Here is a 27,987-nt window from a genome sequence, read left to right as displayed (position 1 = left end):
GCTTGACTTCTCCCAACACTAAGATCTCCTCAGTCCTTCTCTAGAGTTGTCATTGTCTTGTCTAGTCCCCAGCCACTCTGTGTTTCTCAGATCTACTCTTTCATCCCCTTGCCCAGTCTGATCTCCATGCTGAGCTAGTCTTGGTTCCACTGTATTCACATTTGGTCTGGCCTGGCTCATTTGCTGTGACAGATTTCACTGAGCTGCCTGCCTGTGTTCTCAGAAGAAATGTCTCTTGCACCAGTTATTTCTCATCAGCTGCCTTTATGCTTTTCCATATGCCAGAAAGGCTCCAGCAAAGGTCTGGTCATGTCTGGTCAAAGGGAAGGTCACATACTATGTTATTCCTTAAAAGGCAGAGTATTTCTAGAAAATTTAGTCCCGAAAAGATACATAGCATGGAAAATTTCATTCAAATGTTGGGAAATGTGTGCAAACAGCCTCTTACAAGAAGAAATGCGGGAAAGGATGGCTGTTTCTGGCACACTAAGTCTGTGACTGAAGTAATTATATGAGCTCTTGTCCACTGCTTTCCTAACCAGGAGTAAGAGCTCCCAAATGAGCTAAGTGATTATTTTAAGCCATATTAGCACTTTATGAACGCAATATTTACTTAAAATCTTCTTACAGTGTCCTGATTCAGATTGCATCCCTTAGCTGTTGCAAACAATGTCATTATTATACAGCCTGTTATACCATGACAGCTGCAGAAGTGAGCTTGGAAATTCACATGCAACTTTGAAAATGTGTCTACACTTCTAACTCTGTCACCCACCATAACTTCTAAATGGCTGCTTGGACAGGATTGGTACTGATGCTTCAGGCCAATGGAAAGAAACACGTGAACAGGAGGAAGGTTTCTCCTGGCATGTGCTGAGGTTATGCTCATGGCCACATTTTGCTGTGTGACTGTGAGGACCATGCTGGCTCTGTCATGTGAGGTAACCACAAGAAAAATCTGCAAGAAGGCACAACATTTTGAGGTTGCCTCACGATATTCAGGGTTTGACAGGGCCATTGTTTATACAGCATTAATACTAAATTGATGCTTTTGGGAAACTCCACCCATGAGCGATCCAGAAAACTTCCTGATATGCCCAACATGACTTCAGCCAAGTGCAGTAATTGTAGGCTGCACAATATAATTTTTCAGAGGAAAAGGACAGGGGAGAGGAGAGGATGAAAACACAGAGCAGAAGAGATAAGCAAAGAACTGATGGGCTACAGAAGGACAGACAATATTGGCATGACAAACATTAGTGCAGAAGGAGGCAGAGCTTGTTGATCCATTTGTGAAGACTGTACAACCAAATTATCAGAGGCTGCATTTAAGCAGAATGGGGTTCATATTTTTCCTCTCTCTATATCTCTCTCTGCCTGTATTCAGCCTCTGCTGGCATTGTCTCTTCCTCTCACACCCTGAAAACTTGAAGCCTCTTCTTCTTGGAAGTTTCAGGGTCTGGCAGGACTTACAACATTGCCTAGAAAATTACACTGGAGCGCATCACTTTCTTTCCCAATTCTTTCTAGAGCTCCTGGTCATGCTGCGACAGCAATACAAGGCTGATCTTGTTGGCTGTGCCAGCCTCTTGAGCAATCCACTTTTGGATGTAATGGGTCAGTGACTGAGAAACTCAAACTAAGAAGTCTGGAAAAAACGAGATACAATAATGCTTAAAGAGAATATTAAAATGATGCTTACAGCTGGATTTTGTTGTTTGGTAACAGCAAGACCAAGCCAGCTTCAGAGGTTAAATCACCAAATATTCTTGGCGTTGGCCAAATGCTTCTTCTCAGTCAAAAGCTTTTCAAAGCCAAGTTAACCCATGTACACAGACAATTAACATACTGATGCTCATGGACTGAAGCTAAAAAACATGTATAAGATGTTGTCAGAGGTTAAGAGTTTGGAGTACAAAGGCAGATAAAGGTGACTGCCTATGACATGAGCCCTGAGGGGGAGGGGAAGTTATCTGCCTTCCACAGCTTGCTTCACCCATTGAGCCCCCAGGATCCAGCACATGCCTGCACAACACCCTGTCCTCAGATCACTCCCATATTAAAGAGAAGGAATTAAACATCCGGCACCCCCAGGTGCCTCAGACTGAAGTGCAGAGAAATATCTCTGTCTCCAAGGGAAGATGGAGCAGATAAACCAGGGAGCAGCAGCCAAACCACCAGCAGCAGGCCACCAAAGTGGCTTTCTAGAATATATCTCTGTGTCTAAGGTCCCATGAAACTACCTCGTGTTCACAATTCCAGCAGCCAGAGTGATCAGAAGACAGTCAGCCCCTGTCCCCGAAACTGGCCTGGAAGAAGTGAGTGAAGGAGACGGTAATGAAGGGCACTGCTAGCATGAAGAGATCACAAGGCAATTGGGCATTTTGGAAAATGGAACAGACAATACCTGGCACTGGGAGGTCTCCTGAAAATGCTCAGAAATGAAGCCCAGTATGATATGAAAAATATTTCACTTCCAAGGCAGTTTAACCGGAGGAGCTTTTCAGGAAGGGAAGAAAGCTGCCCTAGGTCTCTCACATAATAAAACATGGGATTGGACTATGCAAGGTCCTTACTATCAAAATGTCTAATTCAGGACAATCAGAAAAAGCCAACCAGAGCCAGGTTGTATTTCTGTCAAGACCTTTTCCCTCTAATTAAAAAAAAAAAAAGGTCAAAAAAGAAGTAAAAGAAGTCAGGAAGAATGACAGGTTCAGTTCAGAGCCATCCTGGAGCCATGGAGCCTGGAGAGCTGCCAGGCAAGCTGGCAGGAAGTCAGGCGGGCTTGTGATGGAAACCTGCCCTGTGTTTCATCGGAAGTTCATTCAAACAGAGAAGCTTCTGCAAAACATTCTGCTTGCGACAAATCTACATTCTCTGACAAAACCTGGCTGATGGAAACCTCCCAGCCCCTGCTCCTGACGGCATAGTCATTCTTTACATAATAAAAATTAAAAAAAAAAGGAAGAGGAAAGAAACTGGGTGTGTCATAGTTCATGTTAGCAGGCTACATCATATAGTTCTGAAAGTGACTCCTTATATGGAGCAAATCTTAAAAATGAGCTCTTGAGCATTTCAGTCTGATCTTCTACAAATGCTGAAAGCTCAGCTTTGTTACCCTACAATGTACACAACATGGAAGTAACAGTGAGATTTTTGGGGAAGATGGAGCAATTTTATTGTATCCATCATGTTTCCTTTCTGAATAGCATTTTTCAGCTATTACAGGTTGTTAGTTATTAATTCCTCCTTGTTCCTACCAAGTCCATTAGATTAGTTGATAACTTCTTCCCCAAACGAAGATTCTGTGACAAGGGCATAATTCTCTCACTTTGAAATTAGTAACTAGAGCATGTAGACAGAAGAGAGAAATGTAGAAAATATATACACAACTTGGAATACCTGGATGGTTGACAGCATTTTTTTTCATCAAATATAAAAAGACAAGATGAGGGGTATTTCCTCTTGTATGGTTTTGAATGATACTGGAAACCTGTCTTGGTCTAGCATCTCTTCCAAAGGAATACCCAAAAGGCTGTAGGAGAAGGTCTGCATAAAACCTGGGGAACTAATCCTACATTCTCTTCATTTACCTGGGAACCAGAGCCAGACCTGGGAGGCTCTAATTCGGATTGCTGTGAAATAAATTGCAAAGCACCCTTTTAAACTAACCAGAAGCTCAAGGTGTCTGTATTTGTTTTTCATGTACCTTTAAAGGAAACAGACATCAGCCACAATTCAAATTTTCTTTCTTTTCCCCCCAGTTATGTGAACACAGTGCACAAGATTAAGATATTTCCAGCATGTAAATTAACCATGTGAGAAATCCCACTGATTTCAGGCAGTGACTTCCTATTGAGTCAGCAAAGCACTTGTGCCTGTGTGTGATTTTCAGATGACTAATCTCTCTGGCTGCGTCCGCCCTGGCGGGGAGGTGCAGCCGCAGGATGTCCCTGGCCCCCATCAGACGACCTGGCTGTGTCCTGCTTCTGGTTTGGGACAAAATCAATGTGACCACAAGTTGCCACACGCTGTGCTTTCGTCCCTGTGCCCAGAGGCAGCAAGAAGTGCACTGTGCTTTGTGAGAGTGCAGCCGGGCTCACCGTGGGCACGGCTGCTGCTGCTGCATGGCCAAAAGCCCAGCTTCATGCTTAGTCTTACCCACATGCCGAAACTTCGGCAATATGGAGTGGTACTATATCAGCCCTGGCTCGAAGGAGACTTTCAGAACTTCTCTAATTAACCTCTCACAGTCTTTCAATAATGCAGCTATTTATAGGCTAGATCTATACTGAATAGGTTGCAGAAGCTGCACAAAAGCTCAGTGTTTCAGCAATGAAGCTGCAGAGAAACATCAGAGCAGACTGAAATCACTCAGTATGGTTACATACATTCAAATATAATCTATGTTTTGCATTATTAGACTCACTGCTTAATTTAAAAGTTAATGGCGTTTTAACACATTTATGTAATTTTCTTAGAAGTGAAAACTGTTTTTGTGAAGTACAAGAATTTTCAAGTCCTAGACTAAGGGCTAAATCCTGCTCTTGCTCACAACATCAGACTTTAGGCGTGGCACCACTCTTTAACAGAATACCCCAAAGTAGTCAGAGCAGAAATTGTCCAAACCATCACCAACCATTTAATCTTTCTCTTTCAAATTACTCCTTTTAGGCTTTAGCAAACATCCTACGATTTGCATAATGATATGAGAATATTAATAAAAAAATATTCAACCAATGCATTCATGAAAAAACATTGCTGTTTTTATTACCCAAGTCCATTTCATCTCAAACATTTCTGGGATGTGCAAGATGCAGGTAGCACAAAGCAGCAGGACTTTTTGCATATGGCTCACCTGAATTTTTCTTAGAAATTGGAGAAAGAATTTTTCTGCTTTGACTTCCCCAGACCTCTGTCTCTCTGATACTTGTTCATGAAGTCCCAGAAAACAGCAGATTTACAAAAATATGTTTTGCTTATGAATATCATAAATCTTTGCCTGAATCTCAAGGCAGAATTGACATTCAATACAGGTGTTGGAGTAAGCAGGCCTTTGGCTTTCACTACTGGGGCCAGAAGAGGGTTCAGTGACACCCTTCAGCACAGAGACTCCGGCTCTTGCAACATTCTCTGTCACAAGGTTTTACCTCTCTAAAAGGAGCAGGGATTTCCTCAGTGGATTAGGAGGAGATAAAAACCCAAGACAGAGCTACTATTTCATTACATTACAAAGCACAAATGGATGAAAAAGATAGTAAATGATTGTCTTTCCTTTTTCTCTTCTGCAGTTCCTCTTTAGCTGCTCTGAAGAGAAACAAGGTCCCTCTTTTTTGCTCAGGTCTCTAAGGACCTGGCCATAGACAGACTTACAATCCTAACTGCTATGGGGAGTTGTGGAATTCTATGTTTATATGGCATCAAGACTCTCAGTATTTCTTCTTAGTCTCTTCCTGCTTCTGCACGTGCACTGAGCAGGTCCTTGCTACAGACATGGGAAAATCATATAACCTCGGTCACCAGCAGCCTCAGTACCCTCATTAATGCCCATGCTCCATCTTGAACTAGATTTTCCTGCACTGGTTTAGACTGTTGATACACCCAGAGGAATTTCACATCCAGCCCTCCTCAGACTTTTGAAGGATGAGATTAGGCAAGGCGTGTGGATCCAAACCAAAGTTCCTGTCGCAGTGGACTTGTATGAGTAACCTAGAAATTCCCAGAGACCTCTGAACAGAACTATTAAACTATCCAACAGCAGCTCTTTTGACCCTGACACACCCAGATAGCTTTCTTCCACCTGTTTCATTAGTTTTTGCTTTTGAACTGTGGGAAAATGAAGCAAAGCAAGACAAAGACCTTGACCTGATTGTGTAGCTTCATGGCAGGAAATGTGTTAGTGAAAAAGAATTTTTCTGCTCTAAGTTTTATTTACAATTACACTGGTGGTACCCTGTCTAGAACTGTTGACTGTCTTAAAAAGAAATAATTTGGAAAGAATGACACATTTTGTCTCATGTAAGGTGCCTCAGCACTCACAAGTAAAATCTGACAATATCAATAAACAATCAAAGATTTTTTCATATTATTAAGATGTTTAATTACAGGTACAATATTAAGTTATAAATAAGCTCTATGACGGATCATAAAAGCAGCTTATCACTCACTGACTAGATTAGAAACTCTTTTTCTGTTGGATTTAAAATTTCTGGTGAAATTGGTGAGGAGTGTACTCAGCACATCCTGTTAGCTGAGTCAATTGAAATTGCACCTGTTCTTGGATGCAAGTCATGACAAATGCAACCCATATACATTGTAAAGAAAAGGACTTGTATGCACTTTTTCCAATTAACATCTGCTTTTTGGCAAGTCATTAACCTATTTTCTCACAAAGAAACAGCTTCAATTGTATTATGCATCCGAAGCGTGCAAAAGTCCCTGAGGGGGTACTCTGACAAAAACATACTGTTCCTGGATCCAGTGTGAACATACATATTCATTAATTGTTTGGGGCAATGAGTACAGAATTTCTGATTTTTATAAGTCTTACAAGGTAAATAGGTTACATAAAGCTATGTCCCTAGAAATAGCCACATCCTGGCTACTGCTGCTCAGTAGATATACCAAGAGTGATTTTGTGCTGTGATAGGGCAATGAAAATAATTCAGCAACACAGTAAAAAAACTTCTAGGAAGAGAAAATAACATTGTTTACCCTAAAAATAGTACTGTATATTTATTAAATTGATATAAATACAAATTTTAAGTTGTATTTTTCAAATCCCTCATGCAATATGGATCTGTTCAGGACATCCTAAAAAGGCAATGAGAATCTGTTCTACCACCATTTTTTCAGCTAGATTAATATAATCAAAATTTAAAACTACAGTTTAGATTTCTTACCATGAAGATAATAATAAAAAAACCTAATTATTGCCTTACATGTGTAAAAGCAAGAAACAACAATCCCCCAAAGACAAGGGAATTGTTCAGATACATTCACCTCTGGGAATTGGTTTTCCAAAACCCTAAATTTATAAAAAATATGTTAACAATAGCATAATGTGCATGCTGAAGTAACAATTGGTAGCATTTCTTTCAATTTGGAAGAGCATTTTTAGTTTGAAATGTCTGCTGAAGTACATTGCAATGAGCTGCTGAGCTACACAGCACTTTGACACTTGAGGAATTTGAAGTCGGGTTTCTCCAGAGACAGTCTCCCAGCAACAACTATTCCTGCCAACACCTTCTCTCTCTCAACACACAAACCTTGGGGATCTACTACATGTCACTCTTTTTAATAAGTAATTGAGCCATTTTTGCAGTAGGAGGCCTGAAAGCTGGAAGCAGACTTTCTTGAACAGGGGGGCCTATTTATATTTAGTATCAGAGGGATAATTTAGCCTGAGAGAAACCATACTGCAGCAGGTACATTGCTGAGCTTGCTTAGAACAAGTATGGGCTATCAGTATTTTGAATGCAGTCTCCAATACAGATATAATTTTCATAATTTAAAGATTCACGCAATCATTTTTTCACATAGTGCAAAAGCACAACTAAGACTAAACAGCAATCATTTTCCTCAAGGTTTATGAGTCAAATTAGTCAAGTCACCAGTTATTTGACAGAGTATAAACTCTAGGGTAAATGCTTCTGAGAGTTTAACAGACTTGGTAGGTGCTTTTAAAGGAAGTATTTCCATTCCATAACTTAATTAGAAATTATATGGATCAAGAGAATAAGATAACTTGCCCACATCAATGCTTTTTGAAAAGAAACATCTTGGTAGATGGTTGTGGCTGTGTTTTAGGAGAGCCATCACAGCCTGAGGAAAATACATCCATCCTGTTTTCAAACAACCATGACCAGACATCCTTCCAAGTGTCATCATGCTGAGTTTCAGTATCAACAGACCAGCTGACAGAATGACAATAACATGTCTCAATTTGGGAATGTTATGTTGGTTCACCAGATTCACAAACAACTGAGGAATAAACTGAATTAAGTAGTAAACGCTGCAGGTAATAGGTACTGAAAAGGAAGAGGGATTAGTGGTAGGAGCTAAGGCAGAAAGGAGAATTTCAGCAGAGATTTTATTTAAAAATATGGAAGTAAAAGAAATACTTGAATCTTATTGATAAATAATCCTGATAAAACTTAAAAGAAAAATCTGCAGATTTAAGACATATATTTATGCTTATATATATATCTGTTGTCCACTAAGAGAGAAACAAGAAATAAGCAAAAATTTTAATAGCGATATGGTTTTGTGTCTCCTAAGGGAGACAAGAAAAGGCAAAGACCACAAGAGCATTTGCAAATTCATAAAGTGAAGTACATTTGATCTAAAAGACAGCATTTACATAACTCTGTGTTATATAGTAGTATAAACAATTGCATAATCAAAGGTCAGGGTGGAATACATAAGAACATCCTTTGACAAAAAATCTGTGGTTAGGATGCTGCCTAGAAACAGTTGCATCCAAAAATTTTATAAGAGGCTGCTTCTTTGCCATAACCAGTAGTGCTCAAGACTGAGCTGCAAATATGGAGTACCTATTGGTAAAAACTAGAGTTAACCAAGGAAGTGAGGTGATGTCTGGCTATCTGAAGGTGGTTGTCGAGAGAGAAAAGTAAGTTATACAAGAAAAATTGACTGCACGTTTCTGTGGCTTGAACTGCAGTCATATTTGCACAGCGAGCTTGTGTACTAAAGTTGAACTCTGTTGATGTTAATGAGGTTCAGCCTTGGAAATGGGCTTTATCTATATACAGTCAGTTGCAGAATTGGATTAAAATGCTCCCCCCATTTCAAGTGTCCTATTTTTCACCATATATGTAAAGTTACAGAAATGGATGATTAACTAGTTTTGACTGTGGATTTACAACAGGTGTTGTGCAATTGCCGTTTAAAAGAATAACATAGACAAAAAGAAAATAAATATTTTCCATTAAAAAATAAGACCTAAAATCATCTTTCTAAGAATTGCATTTTTATTAAAAATAAAACCCAAATCATAATACAGTACAAAGTTTTTCCCGACTTATGTCTGCATTCACAATGCATTACCTGATGGGGTACATTCATAGCATGCAAAGCTTGAGCACATGTGGACATTCTGTTAAGATTCTGTTAGGAATCTTTTGTATTTATGACCTAGATTTTGCATAATTTTGTGCTTGGTTCAAATATATTCTTCAGAAGTATAAAGCTGATTTATGTTTTTGTAAACATGAAAAAAGAATTTTGATGGGGATGAGATAAGCAGAAGTGTTCAAATACATCAGTTTTGCAGCTGAATACACATAGATGCAATTATAGCTTCAAAGTTTAAATGACTTAGTTTTTGTATTTGTCACTAGAAGTTTTCTCACTGCATCTTCTTGCAATCATTACCAAAATGTTTAGAAGACACAGAATAACTCACTACTTGAGCATATGTAAGGGACAAAGAACACCTCTAGTATTTTTGGCATTATGTCTAATTTTATTTAGGTGTTTAAGTAATGTTGTCTTAGCCAAAGAACATTATTTTCACAACCCTTGCCTGAGTTTAAAAATCTACAGAGTGGTAACCTGCACAATAACTGCAATTCATCTAAAATTATGTCGTTTGTGGCTTAGTTATATTCAAACATCTTGTTAGTTTGAAATAAGAGTCCTGTAATGTTCAATGGAAATGATTTACAAAATACTAGTTTTGATTGGGCTACACTTCATTGAATAGATAACCAGAATATCTGCTTGCTACCAATGTTTGAAACTTTTTAAAAAAAATTTCTTACATTTTTATTACTTTGATTTGATGTTTTTGCATATAGCAAAATCCAGTGAAGAAGCATTCCTTGAGATTTTATGAAACATATTCATCAATATAGTTTTCATATTTTATTAGTTGTGTCTTCACTTAACATTTTTTGCTGATCTTTTATGCATTCTTTCAATTTATCTTCAGCACAAGTAAGACGTTGTTCCAGGATTGAAACAGTCTGCATGAAGAAGAGAATAATTTCAATTTGGTTTATATGACTCACACAGTATTATAAAAGTGTGCAACATAGTAACACAAGAAAAGTAATTTTAACTCAACAGGAAAAAAATACTATAAGATGGCTTCACCTTAACTATTCCACTATTTACAACTGTATTTAAAAATTATGGTTTAATCTCCATTTAATCTCCATGGAGATTGTCTAAAGGTTTTTATTTTCACAAAACATTAGCACTGAGAAAATGCATACATGCATAATGTAAAGTACTCTGAAATACTATGTGCAAGTTGCATCCATATTTCAATAGAAAAACAGCCATCACTGTGACCACAAATGATGTCTTTCAAAAACCTAAAAGAAACTTTTAAGTCATCCACAAGAAAAGAAATTGAGGAAAGAAAATACAATTAAAAGACATTAATTCTCTAAGAGATTATCTTCATCAGAAAAAGTAGGTTTTTGGACCCAGGCTGGCAGTTTCTTTTCCATCCAACTTACTATACAAATCATTTTACACTCATTACTTGACTCCATACTTCCCAAAACCTATTTCTTCTTACTTAACATACACATTGCAAAAGAACACAGAAAAAAACCAAACAAACCCTGAGCTACTCCATTTTGAAGTGATTTAATGTCAATATATTACAGACTACAAAGAAGTATCTTAAAACAAGTTAAATCTGATTAAAAAGGCATATTGACCATTTGCAAAAGTGACTCAGAGTCACTGACTGAGACTGAGTATTTGGGCGGTTTCATTGGCACTAGGACTTACTGCACTGCTTGGATTCCTACCTAAGCCAATACCTCACACATTAACTTTGGAAAGAGATTTAATGGTACATTGCAATTTACTTTGTTCATCTCCTGCTAGAGTGTGATTGCTCCAGCTGGAATGTCTGCTAAACAACTGGCTTCTGACAAAACTAGCCTAGATCTCACTACTGAAAAACAGCAACTTTCTTCACCCAGAGTTAAAAATACAGTAACAATCTTTATGATTATGTACGAGGAAGCTTTCACTTTAGTAAACAGAATTCATGCAATCAATATTTTCTGAAAAGAAAACACCAAAACAGTCACTTGACTATAGAGCTATTCAACATAACTCCCAAAATAATAGTCTTTAATGTTCTGATTTATGAATATGACTCCAGGGTATTGTTGCCCTTTGATAGCACTGTCATTTTGCACTGCAAGTGTCACCTGTTGTTATATACTTACTAAAGTTAACAAATGCAGCTGCCCCACAATGTGGTCCAAAACCCTGCTCAAGGAGGAGGAGATGCCTCTCTGCTGTTCCACATTCTGCTCAGCTGACCCACTCTCAAACTCCACCTTCCTTTTAGAACTTCTTGCCGAGGGAGAAGCAGAGGGACTCCTCAGTTCTTCATTTCTGCCAGTATCCTTGAATATAGAAACATCATTTGAAGATTCAGCTGCCTTTGTCTTCATTTAAGTGAAACCATACCATAAGATAGACAGGATAGCCAAAAGGCAGGCTTTTAATTTAAAAAAATCTACACATATATGCATACACACAAGGACCCCCAGATTTGCTCTTTGTACCAGGTCAAATTCATAACACTTCAATTTGTTCTGACCTAAGAGAGAATTCCAGTTGTGATGGATGAGGCAATAAGAGAAATCTTAGCAGTCTTTAGATACATGTTTCAGGTACAGCTTGAAGCATACAGCTACATGCTGTACCACTGGGCTTGAATTAAATCTTGAATAAATACAATTAATGAGGGGCATTCTCTCAAAAAAGGTAGCTTTGGTTCACAAAGAAATTCATTCAGAGTAGTCACATGGATGAAAAATCCATATATGACCAGACGACCACAAGCACTCTTTTCAACTTCATAGTATGAAACCTCATACTCAGTATGAATTAACCTCTTACTTCAGCATTTTTTTAAAGTAGTTTTTAGTTGTTAGTTCAGTGATGGGACTTTTTGAAAAATTTATTTCTTCAGAAAATGGGAGAAGGAAACAACAGAAAAGATCCACGCAATGCAATGTTGAGAGAAATAACTTTGATGTATAAACATTGCTTCAGGCTACATGAAAGAGCATGATCTTCCCCACCAATTTGGTTTTGTCTGCACCTTGAAGTCCATTAAGGTATTTTTGAGTGATGAAAAGTTAAATCACCACTAATTAATTAGAGAGTCCTTAACAACTTTACCTAATTAATTAATGACTTTTTGAGATTTCTTTGAAAACTTCTTGTATCTTCAGACAATGTTAGTTGACTTTTACACTAAAATAAATTGTGGTAGTTAGGTTTTACTATTTCTAATTACATTTGATATATCTCCAGTTACAAAATATACCTTACAAATGGTTACAATTAAACTATTTTGCTGGAATTTATTGTCAGCCCATGAAAATATCCATTAGCTATGCAAAGGGGAAATTTTAGTCTCATCTGATGTGTTTAAAATACACAATATTTACAATGCATCCAAAAAATATTTATGTTGTAAGGCTGAACAGATTTTCAAAAGAGAGAGTAATAAAGTCACTGTCAAACATTTTAAAAAATCTCCTAAATCTCTAAAATAATCCTGTAGAATGTAAATTGCCAGGCAGAATTATTGGCAGACTTTTACAAGATTACCTAGGCACGTAGATGAGTTTCTGTCAAGAATGATTGACACGGAGTTGACCCTGCCTTTGAATATCATAGGATCAGAGACTGATGGATTAAATACTGTCACTATGACAATGTAACTATTTTAAATTTCAGCAACACTAAATCATATCATTATTACTATGAACTTATACAGCTGCATTATCCACAAGAACATTCCTGTATCTTTAGTGCCATCCTGCACAGTCCTGTGTGGTGGGAAATGGCTGAAAGCAGAGACTGTGGCGAGATAAGAGAGCAAAGAAGGAAGACTTGCAACCCTCTCTGAGTTAAAAGTTCCATTGAGAGTTACATTCTGCAAGGACAGGTCTCAAGCCCCCAGGCAAGAACCCATGAAGTGCAGAGCATGACGTTAGTGTAGACAGGGGTAGATAGCCAGGCATGTACTTCAGACCTTAACTAACAATGCTACGAAACTAGAGGGAACCCATCTCGAGGTTTGATAGTACCATGGCACTATCTCATGGTATTCACTGACATCACTTTCTTTGATTTCTTTATGAACAAAGAAACAGATAAATTCACAGCAAAATACTTCCAGTTTCCTTTTAGTCCTCCTTTCTATTTTTGGCTACTGACTTAGGCAAATGAACCAGGCATGTCAAATAATAAATGGCTGATACAACTAATACTGAAATCTATCAGTTATATGTATTGGTACCAGGGCATGGCAAAAATAAGACTGTGCTAGACACCAAACTAGATAGAGATTTCCAACATTAAACATACAAGGTTGCTCTACAGAAAGAGACCTAATGATTATAATATTTGCATTGGACTAAGAGAACTGGACTTCTCAGTTCAAGTCCACTTAAACTTATGAATCAGAGAGCAATGCTTTGTTGCCCAGGCTGTTGCCTTTTAAATGCATAAAAGTGTGGAAAAAGGGTACTCTCTCCAGCCATGCTGCCCAAGTTATGCCACTGAGAAAGCTTTAGTTCAGTGGTTAGAATGCTCAGCTCAGACAGGGAAGTTCTATTCCCATCAGAGGTTTTATATTTTACACCTAAGGGAATAAAATGAATAAAAAATCCAAAGGAGAAAGGATACAAGCCCAGAACTTTCCCACTCCTAACTAGATAGTTTAATTACATGTCTCCAATACTATAAATTAAATTTTCTTCTCAACATGAAAAAAATTTGTCAACTTCAAATTATTCCAAAAAGTTGTATATTGTAAAAGAGTAACTTGTTAGCACAAAATGAAATAGAATACAAATATTGGTTTTTGGACAAGATAGGCAGAAAAATTAATTTCTCATTTAATTTTACTTTGCTTTAGCTCCTTGCTTTAAAGTTTTAGAAGTCTTCAAAAGAAAGTATTTCAAATATCTTGGCATATTTTGGCTCTTAATTTATCCCATGTACTTTCAGACGAACATATAAGTATCTATAGGACTGCTGTATCTTAAGACTGCCCATATTTTCCCTTTACAAAGATTTTGTGATATGAGATACTGTTAATGCAGTCCTATAGAAGAAATCATACTCTATGTGTTTTTTCCAAATTACAAATATATATCTGAGGTTCTTGGGAAACAGTATTAATGGAAGGCTTTGGCATGTTTACTAAATCACAAAACGAATATATTCCCAAATGCTGATTAGCATGTGAAAGATTAAGTCCAATTTGGGATTCAAATGTTAAAGATAAAATATTGCCATGCATTAAAGAATTCCTGTCTTACAACCAATCACACTATGAAGAACACTCTTGTATTTAACTACAAAGGGAGAGTCTGTTAGAATAGACTTCTCAGTGATACTTCTAGAAATACAGGAAGATAGGGATCTTAAAGAAACCTTGCTTTTGTCTGTAAATCTTGACTCTTTTCTCAGAAGATTTCAAACCTCAATTGTGATTAGCTATCTTTGACAGAGAGACAACTCAAATTTTAGGAAAATTGGAGGCCTGGTAGATGGAACACATTGCAGGAAAACTAGGTAGAGCCCAAGCATTATATATTCTGCATGGTAGCAACAAACCTGCCCAGTTAGCATATGCCTTAAGAAACACAGGCAATTGATATAGGAAATTAAAAGCATCAGTGAAAAAACTCAGTTGGTGCAGGGACAATTTATAAATCTTATGCAATTGTACTTTGTAGACACCTGTATGTCTTCTCTGAAAATTATAGCATCTATTTCTGATTTTAATCAAACCTAAGGAAGAATAGATCTCTCAGAAGTAATTCAGTTCCTGAAAGCTCCAGGAAACCATTTGCCAGAACTTCTCACCTCAGGTTAACACAGCTCTGCAAGCTCACACTCCTTAACCCTGAAGGAAATAAGAAAGCGTAAGACCTGGGCTGGAACCCAGGTCTTCCCAGACACCAGTATCAATATGGTCACTGTAAATAAACTTAGTATTGTTTGACAAATGCTCACAAATCGACTTGTACTAATGTTCTGGAAAGTACATTCATTTTCTTGCCTTTGAAAGATAAAGGCAACTAAGTTGCACAGACAGAACAGAGTAACTAAACTCTGACACACTCTGGCCCTGTTTAAAGGCACTCTGCTTTGCAAGTTCAGTGTCCCAAGGATAATCTATTAATCTTCCAATACTCAAAATTAACAAAAAATAGATTTGACATTCAATGACACTCAAAAATTGCTGTCTGTGATTTATGATAATTTAAAACTATTTTAGATGAATAGAGCAGGAGAGTAAAACAATCTGAGGTTATCAGACATTGCTAAGTTCTACTCTGGTTGGTGTTTCTGTTTCTTTGCAAACAATATTACTGTGCTTCACACTAAAATTAAGTAGAAGTTTCAGTTTAAGTCACCACAAAGTGATTACAAAAATTTTGCTCTTAAACACAGCCTAAACAGATTCTTTCAAAACAAGAAGGAAAGCTGTAAATTCAGTAAAGAGAGGAAATGCTATGCTACTAGAAGTCTCACCACTTTTGTCCTACAGTAAAATTGATCCAAAGTTCAATATATCAGACAAATAAGCTGCGAAGGAATGTTTTGTATCTCAGTAAACTGCCACCAGCATCGCAAGTCAGAGTAGTGGAAAAGTATTCTTGCAATGTAGTAGGTTAAGTAGCAAATTGAGATTTTTCTGTTACATCTTCAGAGACTTAGAAGCACAATACAACATGAAAGCATTTACAGAAGTAAGGCAAAAACCTTGATATTTGTCAAACCTCAAACACAGACAAGCAAATAATTGAACTTTCAAAATTTGTAAGAGAAATGAAACCATTGAGACTATTTCAAATTTTCAGCTTATCTAACTTGTGTCCAAAGTGGTTATTTTTATTATATTCTGGGAAGCTGTAGAGATTTTTTAAACATTGTCAGACGTCAAGTACGTTGCTGTGGCTTTAAGGTTATCTGCTTTATATTTTAACCTTTCCTAATATCTAACATTACAATCTCCTCCAGTTCAGCAAAGGGTCCAAAACTGTTGAAACCTAACGTAACACTCAAATGCCAAAACTTGCTGTAAAGGAGTGACACTACTCTCAACAGATTTCCTTTACTTTTGGATACCAGCCAGTTCATGTCCAACACTTTCATTCAGCACAACATTTTATTGTAAATTACGTTCTTTCTAAATAAAGTTTTTCTACTCACAGTCTATTTCACATGAAATGTTTCAAGAATTAAATGTTGTCCTTCCTTCAAAACAGCCCCTTTCTAAAGTACTTGAAATGCTATCAATTCATAAACAATTCTATATGTCACCAGAATGTAGTAAAAATGTCTCATAATTAAAAAACCCCAAACTATTCTCAGAGTCATCAGAGCTTATTTTGAGAGAATAAATTTTAATAAGGCAATCAATTTTAAATTGTTACTTCTGAGCAAAGCAAAGAAGAAAATTAAAATGTGTACAGTATTTCCATTCACAGCACATTAGTAATAACATAAACCCACATTTGGGCAACTTCATGCAAGTTACAAATAAGGAGAAGAAGGAACAGATTTAATTAATCAATAGGAAGTTATTACCATGACATTACCAGCGGATGTTCAGCAGAAAATTAAATTTAGCTTATAAAATGATGTCACAAACAGCAAACCATAATTGCTTATCTTTGTTTTCTGTCAAGCAAAATAGCCAAAACTCTGTGGGTGGTACTTGATCAATTTGTGACAAATCCTTACACATAACCTTATCACCTCTGCCTGTCCCAAATGCTTTCCCATGAAACATTCACATAGCACATAGACCCAAACACTGCATCCCAGTCTCCCTTTGCTTCATGACTGTTAAAAATAGAATCTGAGTAAAATGAATCCATATATAAGGATGCCTGAGCAGTTTTATCTATAGAAATAAAAAAATTCCCACAAGGGAAAAAAAAAGAAAATAAGAAAAAATACATGTTCTGTCACACAATTGTCTATCAACAGGCTTCCATCTTCTACAAGCTCCAAAGCTGGAAACTACAGACCACAGCTTCTAAAAGCCTATCTTAGAGATCTCATAATTAAGATGGGCTTATAAAAATGACATTGGTAAGCTTCCTAATGAATCACAAAAATTGGCATGATCTGCTTTTTAAAAATAAACCTTTAAATTTTGAACACATGGTACATTTGCCTACTAATGGTAAAATATTTCTGATACTGTGATTAAAACAACTACAAATAATTAGTCGTAAGTAAGCCATGAAGCTCAAACAGACCAAAGAGCAAAGGCATAACATAGTGTCCCACCTTACCAGATGATGAATTCCTGTGTCTTTTGGTTATTTGAAATCATGGGGGTAGTTCTCAGGAGTAACAGTACTATCATTATCACACATGCCTCCTCTTGTGAACCTACCCTCATATAAAATGGTTCACGGTGGAAATGCTAAATTCAAGAGTTGTTTTTTCTGTGGTTTTTTTTGGGGGGGCGGTGCGAGGGTGGTTTTTTTTGTAGGACATTAATTATTCACAGATTGCTTCTACTACTTTGAAATTATTTTCTTCAGTCAATGAGTGATCCATATAAAACAGCTCTCTGATCTATTAGTCTAAAACTGAGTATGTTAAATCACAATCTGTTTTATCAGTTCCTACTGAAGAAAACTCCCCTGTAGTTTCAGCTGATGACAGCACTCTTCATTTCCTCTCCTCTTGCATGCACATGAATCAGCACAGCAACCACTTGCCATGTGCCAACTGTGGCTGTCTGCCCCATGTTATCTGATGAGGTAGCTCTGGAATTGCTTATTTGCAAACTTTAATGTAAAGTTCTGCATTCAAGCAGTAAAATACAGATAGACTATGTGGCATCTCCAGACCAAAGTTCTACTGAGCATTTCTAGCTTGAGCAGTCCGCTTTCACAACTTGCAACACAGACTTTCACACTTCAAAGTCTTTCATGTCATCTTACATATCAAAGTCTTCTCCAGCTTTTTAAAAAATGCCCAAGCTGAAATAAAAAATTTAAAGCACTTAACAGAAGTGCATGTCCAAGTCTGACATGGAAATACCTTGAAGGACCACTGAAGGTAGCAAACCCTTCAGTTTAGAGCCTGATCATGAGCAGTGGTACCAGGTTACAAACCCAGAGCCAATAAAACAGGCCAAACTATCAGACTCTATTCTTTAGCAAAACAGGCATTTTCACCTAAGATGGAAGAGCATAACACTTTAAGTCTTGAAAATAGCAAATTCAACCTGCAGCTAACTGAGTTTATAGAGGCCAGAAGACCAGTACAAAACAATGAAAACTAGTAGCTTACTTTGGTGGGGTTTTTTTATTTTATTATCTGTACAAAATTAACCGAAATCCTGATGCACTTACAGGTATGGTCTGATTAACCAGATTTATTTCTTTCTATCAGGATGACAGATATATTGAATTTAGTATTCCTGTGATGGCATGAAATAATAAACTCCCCTGTCCATAGGAACATCTCAAGATATCCTGAAAAGTTCTATGCAAAGAAATTATATCATGTTTTACAAGCATCCTTTCACACACATAATGAGAAACCAACTACGTGGTTTTCTTAGGCCATCTTTTTCCCAGAGTGCTGCTTCTGGTTTGAGAAAACACTGTAAAACAGAGTACATCTAATGAACTCAGTATTTTTGATTCCATATATACAGAATTTAGTACAGAACAAAAATATTTTCTCTGTATTCCATCTGTGTCAAGAAAGCACTGAAAACAAATATAGAATAAGCCTTGTTTTCTCCAAGAAACATTAAAAAATTATTTATATTTCCCTAATAAAAATTTCTTAGAAGTCCAGAAATATTTGAGTGCATCCAGTTAGAAATAATGTTCCTGAAATACTTCTTTCTAAACTCTCAGATCATTATTGATAAACTTTACTTAAAACTAGGTGATTTTTTTCTAATTTGCTCATTGATCTTAATTTCTAATATTAATAGTACCCTGCACAGAGTCTTCATCAGTCTAAACTTCTAGAAGAAGGTAAGAATTTCCCCCGAAAAACAAAGCAATACTTGCGAAAAGTTAGGAATTGATAATTAAAAACTAACCAAACAAAAAACCCCCATAAAACAACAAACAAACTAAAAAAGCCCCCAACAAAACAACCAAACAAAAAACCTCAAAAACCCCAAAGCATATAATGAACGAACCAGGCAGAAATCATTGGAGGTTCAATTTCCAAAGGTGAGAATCCTATGTAAGGAAGTCAATTCTAAAATAACAGTTCAGGAAGACTATATTCAAACACTTTCACAAGTTATAAAACACTTGCACCACAGGCACTAAAATATAAAAACGTGCCCTGTAGAAGAAAGGCAAAGAAAGGTACACAATTACGTCCGGTATATCTTCAGCAAGAAACATTGCAAGGCTAAGGAGAAATAACATGACACTATAGGAGCATTTCCTACTATTTGCAGTTATGAAATAAAGTAGCCAAGTTTAATTTTGGCAAATTACTTTGGACTGCTTGTGTGCATACTCAAAAGGACATCTTCTGGCTGAAATTAAAAAAAAAAAAAGTTTCCATAATGACTTCATTTTACCTACATAGAGTTCTAATAAAAATTGTATTACCAACTCTGCTTGAACTTCTCATCCATTCCAGTGCAGAGATAAGCTAAAGGAAGGCAGGAGGAATACTTGTAACAGAAACTGGAAACATAATGAAACACTTACTAGAATGAAGTAATGACAGAAAATTAAAAACCCTATGCGTGTAAGGCCTCCTTTCTATCACTATCAATAGAATATTCTGTTATTTTTGATATTACAAATATTAATGAATAAAAACAAAAGTATAAAAGCCCTAGGACTTTTCCCAACATGTGGGCAAACTACCTGTACTTTAAATAGCAGATCACGGGGGTTCAGAGAGGGCATCAAGTACATGGGAGGAAGGAGGCAGGGTTATCCTCAGAGTGTCAGAGAGAGTATAGCATCCTCACCAGGAACATATCTAATCAGAGAAATGACAGCCATTCTTCTAGCTTGCCTGCTCACAACTCCTTTCTGTCCTCTTCCCCCTACCTAAAAAAAACTGAATGAAAGCCTTTAGACCAATACCTAGCTAAAATAGTTTAACTGAATTTTACAAAGGAACAATACCTGGTAACAGTGAGTTTGCTGTACAGTCTTACATTATATATAAAGGACAGCACTTCCTCTATCTCATTCAAAGTCACCTAGTATCTCCATATTCAATTTACAATGAAAGGGATTGATCAACAAACCCAGAGAAATGTCTTGTTCTTGAAGGCATGTTTACTCCTGAGAAAAAAATAAAAGAATATAGTTTACAACATGCAATTGCTTTCTTCTAGATAAGGCTTTCATGCTTAACCTGTTGGGGCAAAACTAATCTTGAACAACTTACATGGTATGTAAATGAGAAGAACTAAAGGAATACACTTCTGTCTTAAACCCCACATCTCAATAAGAATGAACTAAAAATTACTGAAGAGAGAGACTGCCAGAACAAGAACTGAAGGCTCTGAATAGTGTTCTCCTCAGCCCTGCAGAAAGCTGAGAAGGCCTGCAGTCCCTGGGCTCCAGCCTGCCCAGACCAGGGGTCTGGTGCGCCTCAAGAGCAGGAGGTTGGACAGGGCAGAGCTGCCTTGCTGCAGAGCTCCCTCCATGCACGGGCACTGCAGCAGAGCCCCTGCTGCAGGAACACATGGGAGCTGTTTGCCAGCCCCTACATAACTACATACTTACATGCATATCTACACACAATTTACTTTCACAGTTATATGCAAAGCTAAAAGAAACTCCTTTCTGCCACCACAGCTACATCTGCATCAATATTTTTTGTCAGGATAAGTGTCAGTACTGTGGTATGAATTTTCTTATTTTGCTGCGTCATATCAACATATCTTGTGTCATAACAAAACTTTGTCGCACAGACAAGCCCAAATTTCCTCCTGTTAGGGACTGCTATGGGAGCAGGGCATCCACACAAGGATTTCACAGAAAAATCTCTTCTTAGCTGAGATCTGTCAGCTTTGATTTCCTTTCAGAGGAGCAGTAACCACATCTGGTTATACCACTTGACCAGGTGGCTATCGACAATACCACTGAGTTTGTTTACATCATAGAAGCAAGTTTCAAATCTCCTCTGATACAAATTACTTACAGGAAAATATCAAAGAGTTAAAAGCATTTGAAATTAAGTTAGCAATCCAGCATAGTAGAGTCCCAAGTTAAATCCAACAGGGCCAGCACAACTGCTTGAACACTTTGCCAAAGTGAAAGATACTACTATCTGCAAAAGAGAAAAAAAAAAAAAAAAAGAATCCAATATTTCGTAGTTTGGAACTGAAATCCTCTTGACTACAGCCATGAAAAATATATTTTACTGTGTAATAGAAGAAACACAGTTCCCCAGGATTTTAACTAGGCTTTTGTTATAACAAAGTGTTATGCCTATAGTGGATGGTGAAAGTTTCAAAAGGACATCAAACACTCTAACAAGAGTGCCACAAAAAACTCCCACAAGGGTAAAATGAAGCTTCAAAATTTTGACTGAAAAGTCAAATTTATGTTATTTTGTTAGATTTCGCAAAATATCTGGAGAAAATAGTGAAAGTCCATCCTGAGCTATTTCAATGCTTAGCATTAGTAAATATGCAGAAGGTTTGGATAAGCTGTCCCATCTGTCCAAGTAAAAATAATACTCAGTCCTGCTTTGTTAAGACGTGGGATTGTAAAAAATTGCTTTGGTAGCACCAGAAAAACTTTGTACTTCAGTCAGTTGAGTTTTACAATTCACTGTGATAGGAATCGAATTAGGGAACAGCAGAAATTTAGAAATTTGAGAATTACATACAAATATCCAAGAAATGTTAACTTTGGAGTGGTCTGACAGCCTGTTACACTCTTGAAAAGTATTTTCTATAACTCAAGGATTATTTTCACTTTAAAAGTATCAGAAACAAAAGAAGCCTCAGCAACAGCATACTTATTAGCTAGAGATGTTAAAGCATTATGCATATTTTTATCTTCCATTTCAGAAGATAATAAATGCTGTAATTGTATTTCTGGTAGAATACTTTCTACTCTAACCACAGCAAAAAAGACAATTGGTTCTGAAATAATTTCACAAGTCAGATAATGAAACTGATTTTTAATATATCCTGCAATAATGGAGAAAATACAAGGTGAGTGGGGAAGCTGAAATTCCATCAGTAATCACAAAGGATAAACAGGATAATTCTGTGGTTGCAGGTCACAGTCAGCATGAGAACTGTGTTAGGAAAAAGCCAAAAAACCAACTAAAAAGTTGACTTAGGACATACAGAGCAAATATTTAAAGTCTAAACTCAATACAGTTTGAGGGGACCAAAAAGAAATTGTCTTTCCAACTGATGACCTCTCAAATGAAATATTTAGTCAAATTGTTACTGATAAAATCATCCTGTTTTTTAATATCCATAATATGCATACCACAATTTTATTAATTCATTTTAGGCTGCAATGCATCATGAACTCAATTACCTAGCTAGTGTTTCTTCTAAAACAGTCAAATCAGAAAGACACTGCAGAATTATGCTGGTTTTTGTGACTCCATTGAAATATGCTCTCGTTTTAGTCCTATACAAAACATACGAGCGATCTGGAAAATCAAGTTTACAGGTGACAAAATGGCATCCTGTAAACTATTAAAACACTCAGGATCACTTGGCACTCTGACTTCATTCAACTATCAAAATGCAACATGCCAGACATCACAGAAGAATACACTACAGAGTAATACACTACAGAAAGCAGAGGTGTTGAAAATATCTACAGTGACACATAACTGGACAAATTAAAAACCTTTATGGTTTATAAGGTTTCTGAGGGAAGAATTACAGTATCTTACACGCAACCAACTCAAACTGCAAAGCATTGTAGTATTTCACTACACTAGCAAACATTGGAAGTATGGACACTGCATTACTTTCCCAAAAAATGTAAGGAAGGAGGAAACATCTTGGAAAAGTAACTTTTTCAGTGAGGAACACTTAATACTGGTTAATCTAAGAACAATTTAAGGATAAAGCAATTCTTTTACATCTCTGTTGCAAGTAAGGAATCTTCCTTTACAATAAAAATACAGCAATATTTAACTCGGAGTTGCAGTGTAATGCCTTCACTTCAGGATCTAACATGCAGAGTGGAACTCACACCTTGGTGTACAGGAAATATCCATGCAGTTAGAACATGCCAGAGGACAGCATCTCCCTCCTCCCTCCTTCAACCAACCTAAACTGCTACAACCAGAATACCATATGTCAGGATACAGAGAAAAAGAACAAGCCCAAACCAAACCAACCAACTTTTCAGAGCAGTAATGCCATATACCTCCACTGAGGGTGTCATCCAGAGAGCTACTAATTTTTTCCCCAAATACTTTTTATTGCAAAATGCAACAGGATCCAGTATTCCTCTTCCAGAATCACTAACCATAGATTGTTTCTCACTTGCATTACTCTGATGTCATATACTCTCAGCTTTTACTTTACAGTGCTTCAAATTAAAGCAAAAAGGATGGAGCTGCCTCCATTCAGTCTGTTACCTGCTGTTTATGTTACAGCCATGCAGACAGAAGAAATCTGAATCCTCTTAGGCTACAAAAAAAAAACCCAATCCTGAATCCAACATATGAACTGCCTGAACAAAAGGAAACCATTACTAGCACCTCCTTTCCTCCTATTTTTTTCCACTGACACTTAAGAAAGACATTCAGCTATTGCATGCATGTAACACACCTGTATGTATTATAGTACAATCACATTGGATACACAGCTCCACAGACATCAGTAAATTCAGGTAGGTTACAGCCAGCTCTGATCTACTACTTCATCTCTAAATAATTTTTTCTCATTATTTCCTTTGTGCTCATATTAGTGTTTGGACAGCTGAAGAGATCAAGGAATTGATGTGGATGGAATTAACCAGATAAAAACAGTCATTAAGTTGAAACGACTGTGAAATCATCCTTTAGCATTGTTCTACCTAATTGCTAACCCCCACACTGTTTTGGTAGAAGATACAAGCCAAGATGTTTTTCTACATCAAACATCTATCTGCTGAAGAAATTTTTTTTTCTTTAGTTGCTGAATTTTATTTGAAAAGTCATTTTTTCAGTCTTGTTTTAAACAACCTATGTAATTTTTGGATGTGACTCAGTGTTTCCATTATCTCACATTAAGCAAGTAACTACATCTCTTACTGCAAACTCGATAGTAATGCAGCATGGCTTCAAGGAGAGATGTGTTGTATTGGAACAACTAATATATTTGGGAAACACTCAAGCTTTTAGTCAGAAAGCATTCTCTGGGTTGAGAAATCATTCTAATCTAAGTGATAAATAAAATTTGCTAGCACTTGTTTAAGCACTGTCATTTAGGAAAAAAACAAGAAAATATTGAAGCAGTATTCAAGTGTTTGCTTTTATAACAAACTTGCTTTAACAATTTTTGAGTAACATATGGGTTTTATATATAAATAAATTTTATTTTATGCTCAAGTTTCTACCACACAGATGCAAGCATGCTGTGCTAAACTTATACTACAGTTGTATTTAAGAACAAAGGGCAATTCAAGGGCAGTATTTTAGCTTTACAATCTTGTTTTCTGACATACTTGATCTGCAGCTCAGCTTTATTATGCAACTTAAGATAAACAAAAATAAAATCTTGCAGCCTTCTCTAAGAGACACACATCATGAGCTAAACTAAGCATTATTCCCTTGCTTCTTAGTCCCACAAAGTCTCAGAATTATTAAAGTCCTGTGAATACTAAGAAGTTGAAAACTTTATTTGTACTAGTGCATAAAAAAAGTTAAACAGAGTAACAGAGCCACTGAATGATAACTTCATTAAGTTCCATTAAGCTGAATGACTCACAAATGGCATTTAGATCAGTAGTAAATCATCATCTAGGTCAGCAGGAAGCTCATTACAGACTGACAATCCAAGTGACAGAAACACTTTTCTACAAGTGCTATAGTAGTAATTTCCTGTGTGAAAGGCTTGCTGCTGTTCCTGCATTCCTCAGGGGACACTTCTTCTCAGAGGATGTTACTCTTCCCCAGGAAGAGGAAGGAACCAGTTGTTATTGGATGTGTGGGCTGATAGCTGTCGGGCATTTTCTGCGTGCCGCAGAATCAGCTGTGAGAACTGTGCATACAGCTTAGATTTCCAGTCAAAGCAGAGGAAAACACTGCTTGAGCAGACAAGGTCACAGTGTACATGTACAGTATCTCAGGAAACTGACAGAAATAATACCGGGAACTTCCAATCCTCTAGTTCCCAGAAATGTGCTAATGTGCTAAAGGAACAACATACAGACATGGATCAACTTGAAAAGTATTCCTGAAACAGACCTGCCCTGAGTAAGACCCTACACAAAGTAAAATTTTGCCAGTTTTAAAAGGCCTGTTACCTCACAAAATATTTGTATATGTGTGCACACATACAATTTTTTCTGTTAGGTCCCTCTCCTAGCTCAAGCTCTCTCTATATGTGTTGAGACACTGTCACAGGGTGGGTCACCAGTAGCTACTCCATGCCTATTCCAGAATCAGTTCACATCCACTGACCTATTCTTAAGTGACAGCACTAATGTTTCCTTAGTTATTATTACTGCTTATTTCCAAATTTCATTTAAAACCCATCCACCAATTAGGGAGACAGAACAGTGACAGACAAATAAGCAGTACAATCTCATAAAGTACATTTCCTCAGGAAAGCAGGCTAAAAATAGTATAGGAAATATTATATTCTTGCACTCTCTAGTGCCCAAATTCAGAATTCAGTCTGCAATAAAAACTTGACTTTCTCTCCAGCTCCAGTTCACTCAGAGAATATAATCAAGAGCATTAAGGAACATCAGGACATGTATTATTACTTAATTATGTAGAGGCACAACATACTTCCTGTTCTCTCCTTGTAAACCAGCAGTTACATGCTGTGTTAGAATAGCATCACCACAAAACACAAGGATCACTTGGATCATATTCCTCTTTTATTGCATGCACTGGGTTCACCTTCAAGCATTTGATCCTTAACCTTTATTTGATGCCAGTGGTATCAAAGCATACTGCTTTTATGATTATGTACACAAATCTTTCTAAGCATACCTAGACATCTACACCAGCTCAAAATGCAAGTTTAGAAATTCACTGTACAAAATGCAAAACACTTCATCTTTTTGTCACTTATGATGACTCATTTTGCTCATATACACCACACCTTCTTTAGAAGGCTCTTAGCTGGACAACAGAAAAAGCTGTCTCTACTGCTTCATTGTTATTTCAGACAGATTAGGGGCAACCTTTGAGGAGAATGGAGATATTCCTTCCCTGAGAGTTTTTGAGAGAAGGAAGCCCATCCTCTTGCATCAGTCCCACACACTGTACCTGCCTAGTATGAAAAGAGTAGAAAGGTTTGTCTAAAGTGTTCTATAAGCCAAGATGACACTAAAAATGGCCTGTCTAAAAGCAAGATTGGACAGAGAGGGGGATTAATTTGTAAAGACACAAAAGCACAAATCTTATTTTTATTATGCTGTACTGAACACTTCAGACTTCCTCCATTTACAGTATTTATTCTACGTTTATATGACTTAGCATGAGCCATTCAGAGTCTGTTTGAGAGGTTTTTGGAATGCTCATCTATAAAAAAGGTGCAGGTGGCTTTACCTCAAAACTTTGGAGATCAAGGATGTCTTCATACTATTTCCTAATTTAATTGTTTGTCACTGGGAGTTCAGGGAGCTGACAGTTCAAATAAGCATTTATTGGTAATCAGAAGAATGGCCATAAATGAAAAAAGGGAGTGGTTTTTCTTATTTTCCCTGTATGGGAACAAAGAAACTAAGGTGCTGGAAGAAGCTGGGAACTGTCAATTCTTATCAAAGCCCTTTTACCAGTGGGATCCCTCCCCAGTGCAGAGCCCAGTCTAACTGGCAACCGAGATTTGGACAAAGAACACAAGAGAGGCAGTGATTTCAGTCTTACTTTAAAGGGGAATACTGCTGGAACTTGTGTTTGGTAGAGAAAAATGTATGCATATCATGTAATGACAAGTTTTTGTCCGAGGACATTTAGGAAAGCTGATATCCATGAAATACAGAAAGGTGTTTGTTGTGCTTTCAAATGATCTATAAAAAACAGTAAAGGTAACTACTCTGCACAATGAAGTGCCATATGAGTTTTGTTCTACCAGTTGTTCCCTTCTGAGTTGGACTTAGGCCCCAGAGGAGATGATCTATGTACAAAATTGCCATTACCTCCCTTCTTCCTTTTGCCCTCCCCTTAACCTCACTGAAGACAGTTGGTGTTTATTTCCCTGTGAGGCTGAAGCTAGGAAAGAATAAATTTGAAGTTGCATGGTAAGGAAAATACAAAGTGTCTTAAAAATTAGTTTTAATATATAATATCTATTGTCATCCTCTCCTACTGGATTCTGGAGTTATGTTAAGCCATGCAATGAAGAGACATTATTCCAAGATCTTTTCGAAGTAAATTTCCACGAGGAAGAACAGTTCCCTTCATGTATGCAGAAATGGAAGAATAGATGCAAATTTTTCATTCATAATTGCTGTCTTTCCAAATACCTGGGGTGGTTTTGATTGTGGAGCTTGGTTGGTTTTTGGGAGGCTTTTATAATTCAAAACAAAGGCAGAGAAAATACCTAAACCCTGAAACACAAACTGAAAAAGCAATGTGTACAGAATAAATTGAGAGTACAGATACTTTTACTTTTTGCCTCAAGACACCTACTACAAACGCAGTGCAGATAAACTTTCTATTTTAAAACTTAGTATGTTCTTTTTGCTCCAAACAGAAACAATCCTTATCTTTCCTCACTCAGTAATTAACCCACTCTTAACTTTGTAGAAGTTGTACTGTAAACGAACAATAAGA

General features: G+C 36.9%; 1 protein-coding gene across 1 annotated transcript in view; it reads right to left on the bottom strand.

The window, feature by feature from the left end:
* Window positions 1-8,356: 8,356 nt before the first annotated feature.
* POC1B (POC1 centriolar protein B) overlaps window positions 8,357-27,987 on the bottom strand; it is a 52,588-nt gene continuing 32,957 nt past the window's right edge. Inside the window, exons 11-12 of the mRNA XM_033058728.1 lie at window positions 11,220-11,402; window positions 8,357-9,989 (exon numbers count right to left, since the gene is read on the bottom strand). Coding sequence (XP_032914619.1) covers window positions 9,882-9,989; window positions 11,220-11,402 — 291 coding nt within the window. The 3' untranslated portion in view covers window positions 8,357-9,881. The remainder of the gene's footprint in view (window positions 9,990-11,219; window positions 11,403-27,987) is intronic.

Source organism: Catharus ustulatus, chromosome 4 (assembly GCF_009819885.2).
Source record: "Catharus ustulatus isolate bCatUst1 chromosome 4, bCatUst1.pri.v2, whole genome shotgun sequence".
In the NCBI taxonomy this organism is placed as follows: Eukaryota; Metazoa; Chordata; class Aves; order Passeriformes; family Turdidae; genus Catharus; species Catharus ustulatus.
Note: the sequence above shows the minus strand (reverse complement) of the source record. Positions and strands in the feature narration are given on the sequence as shown.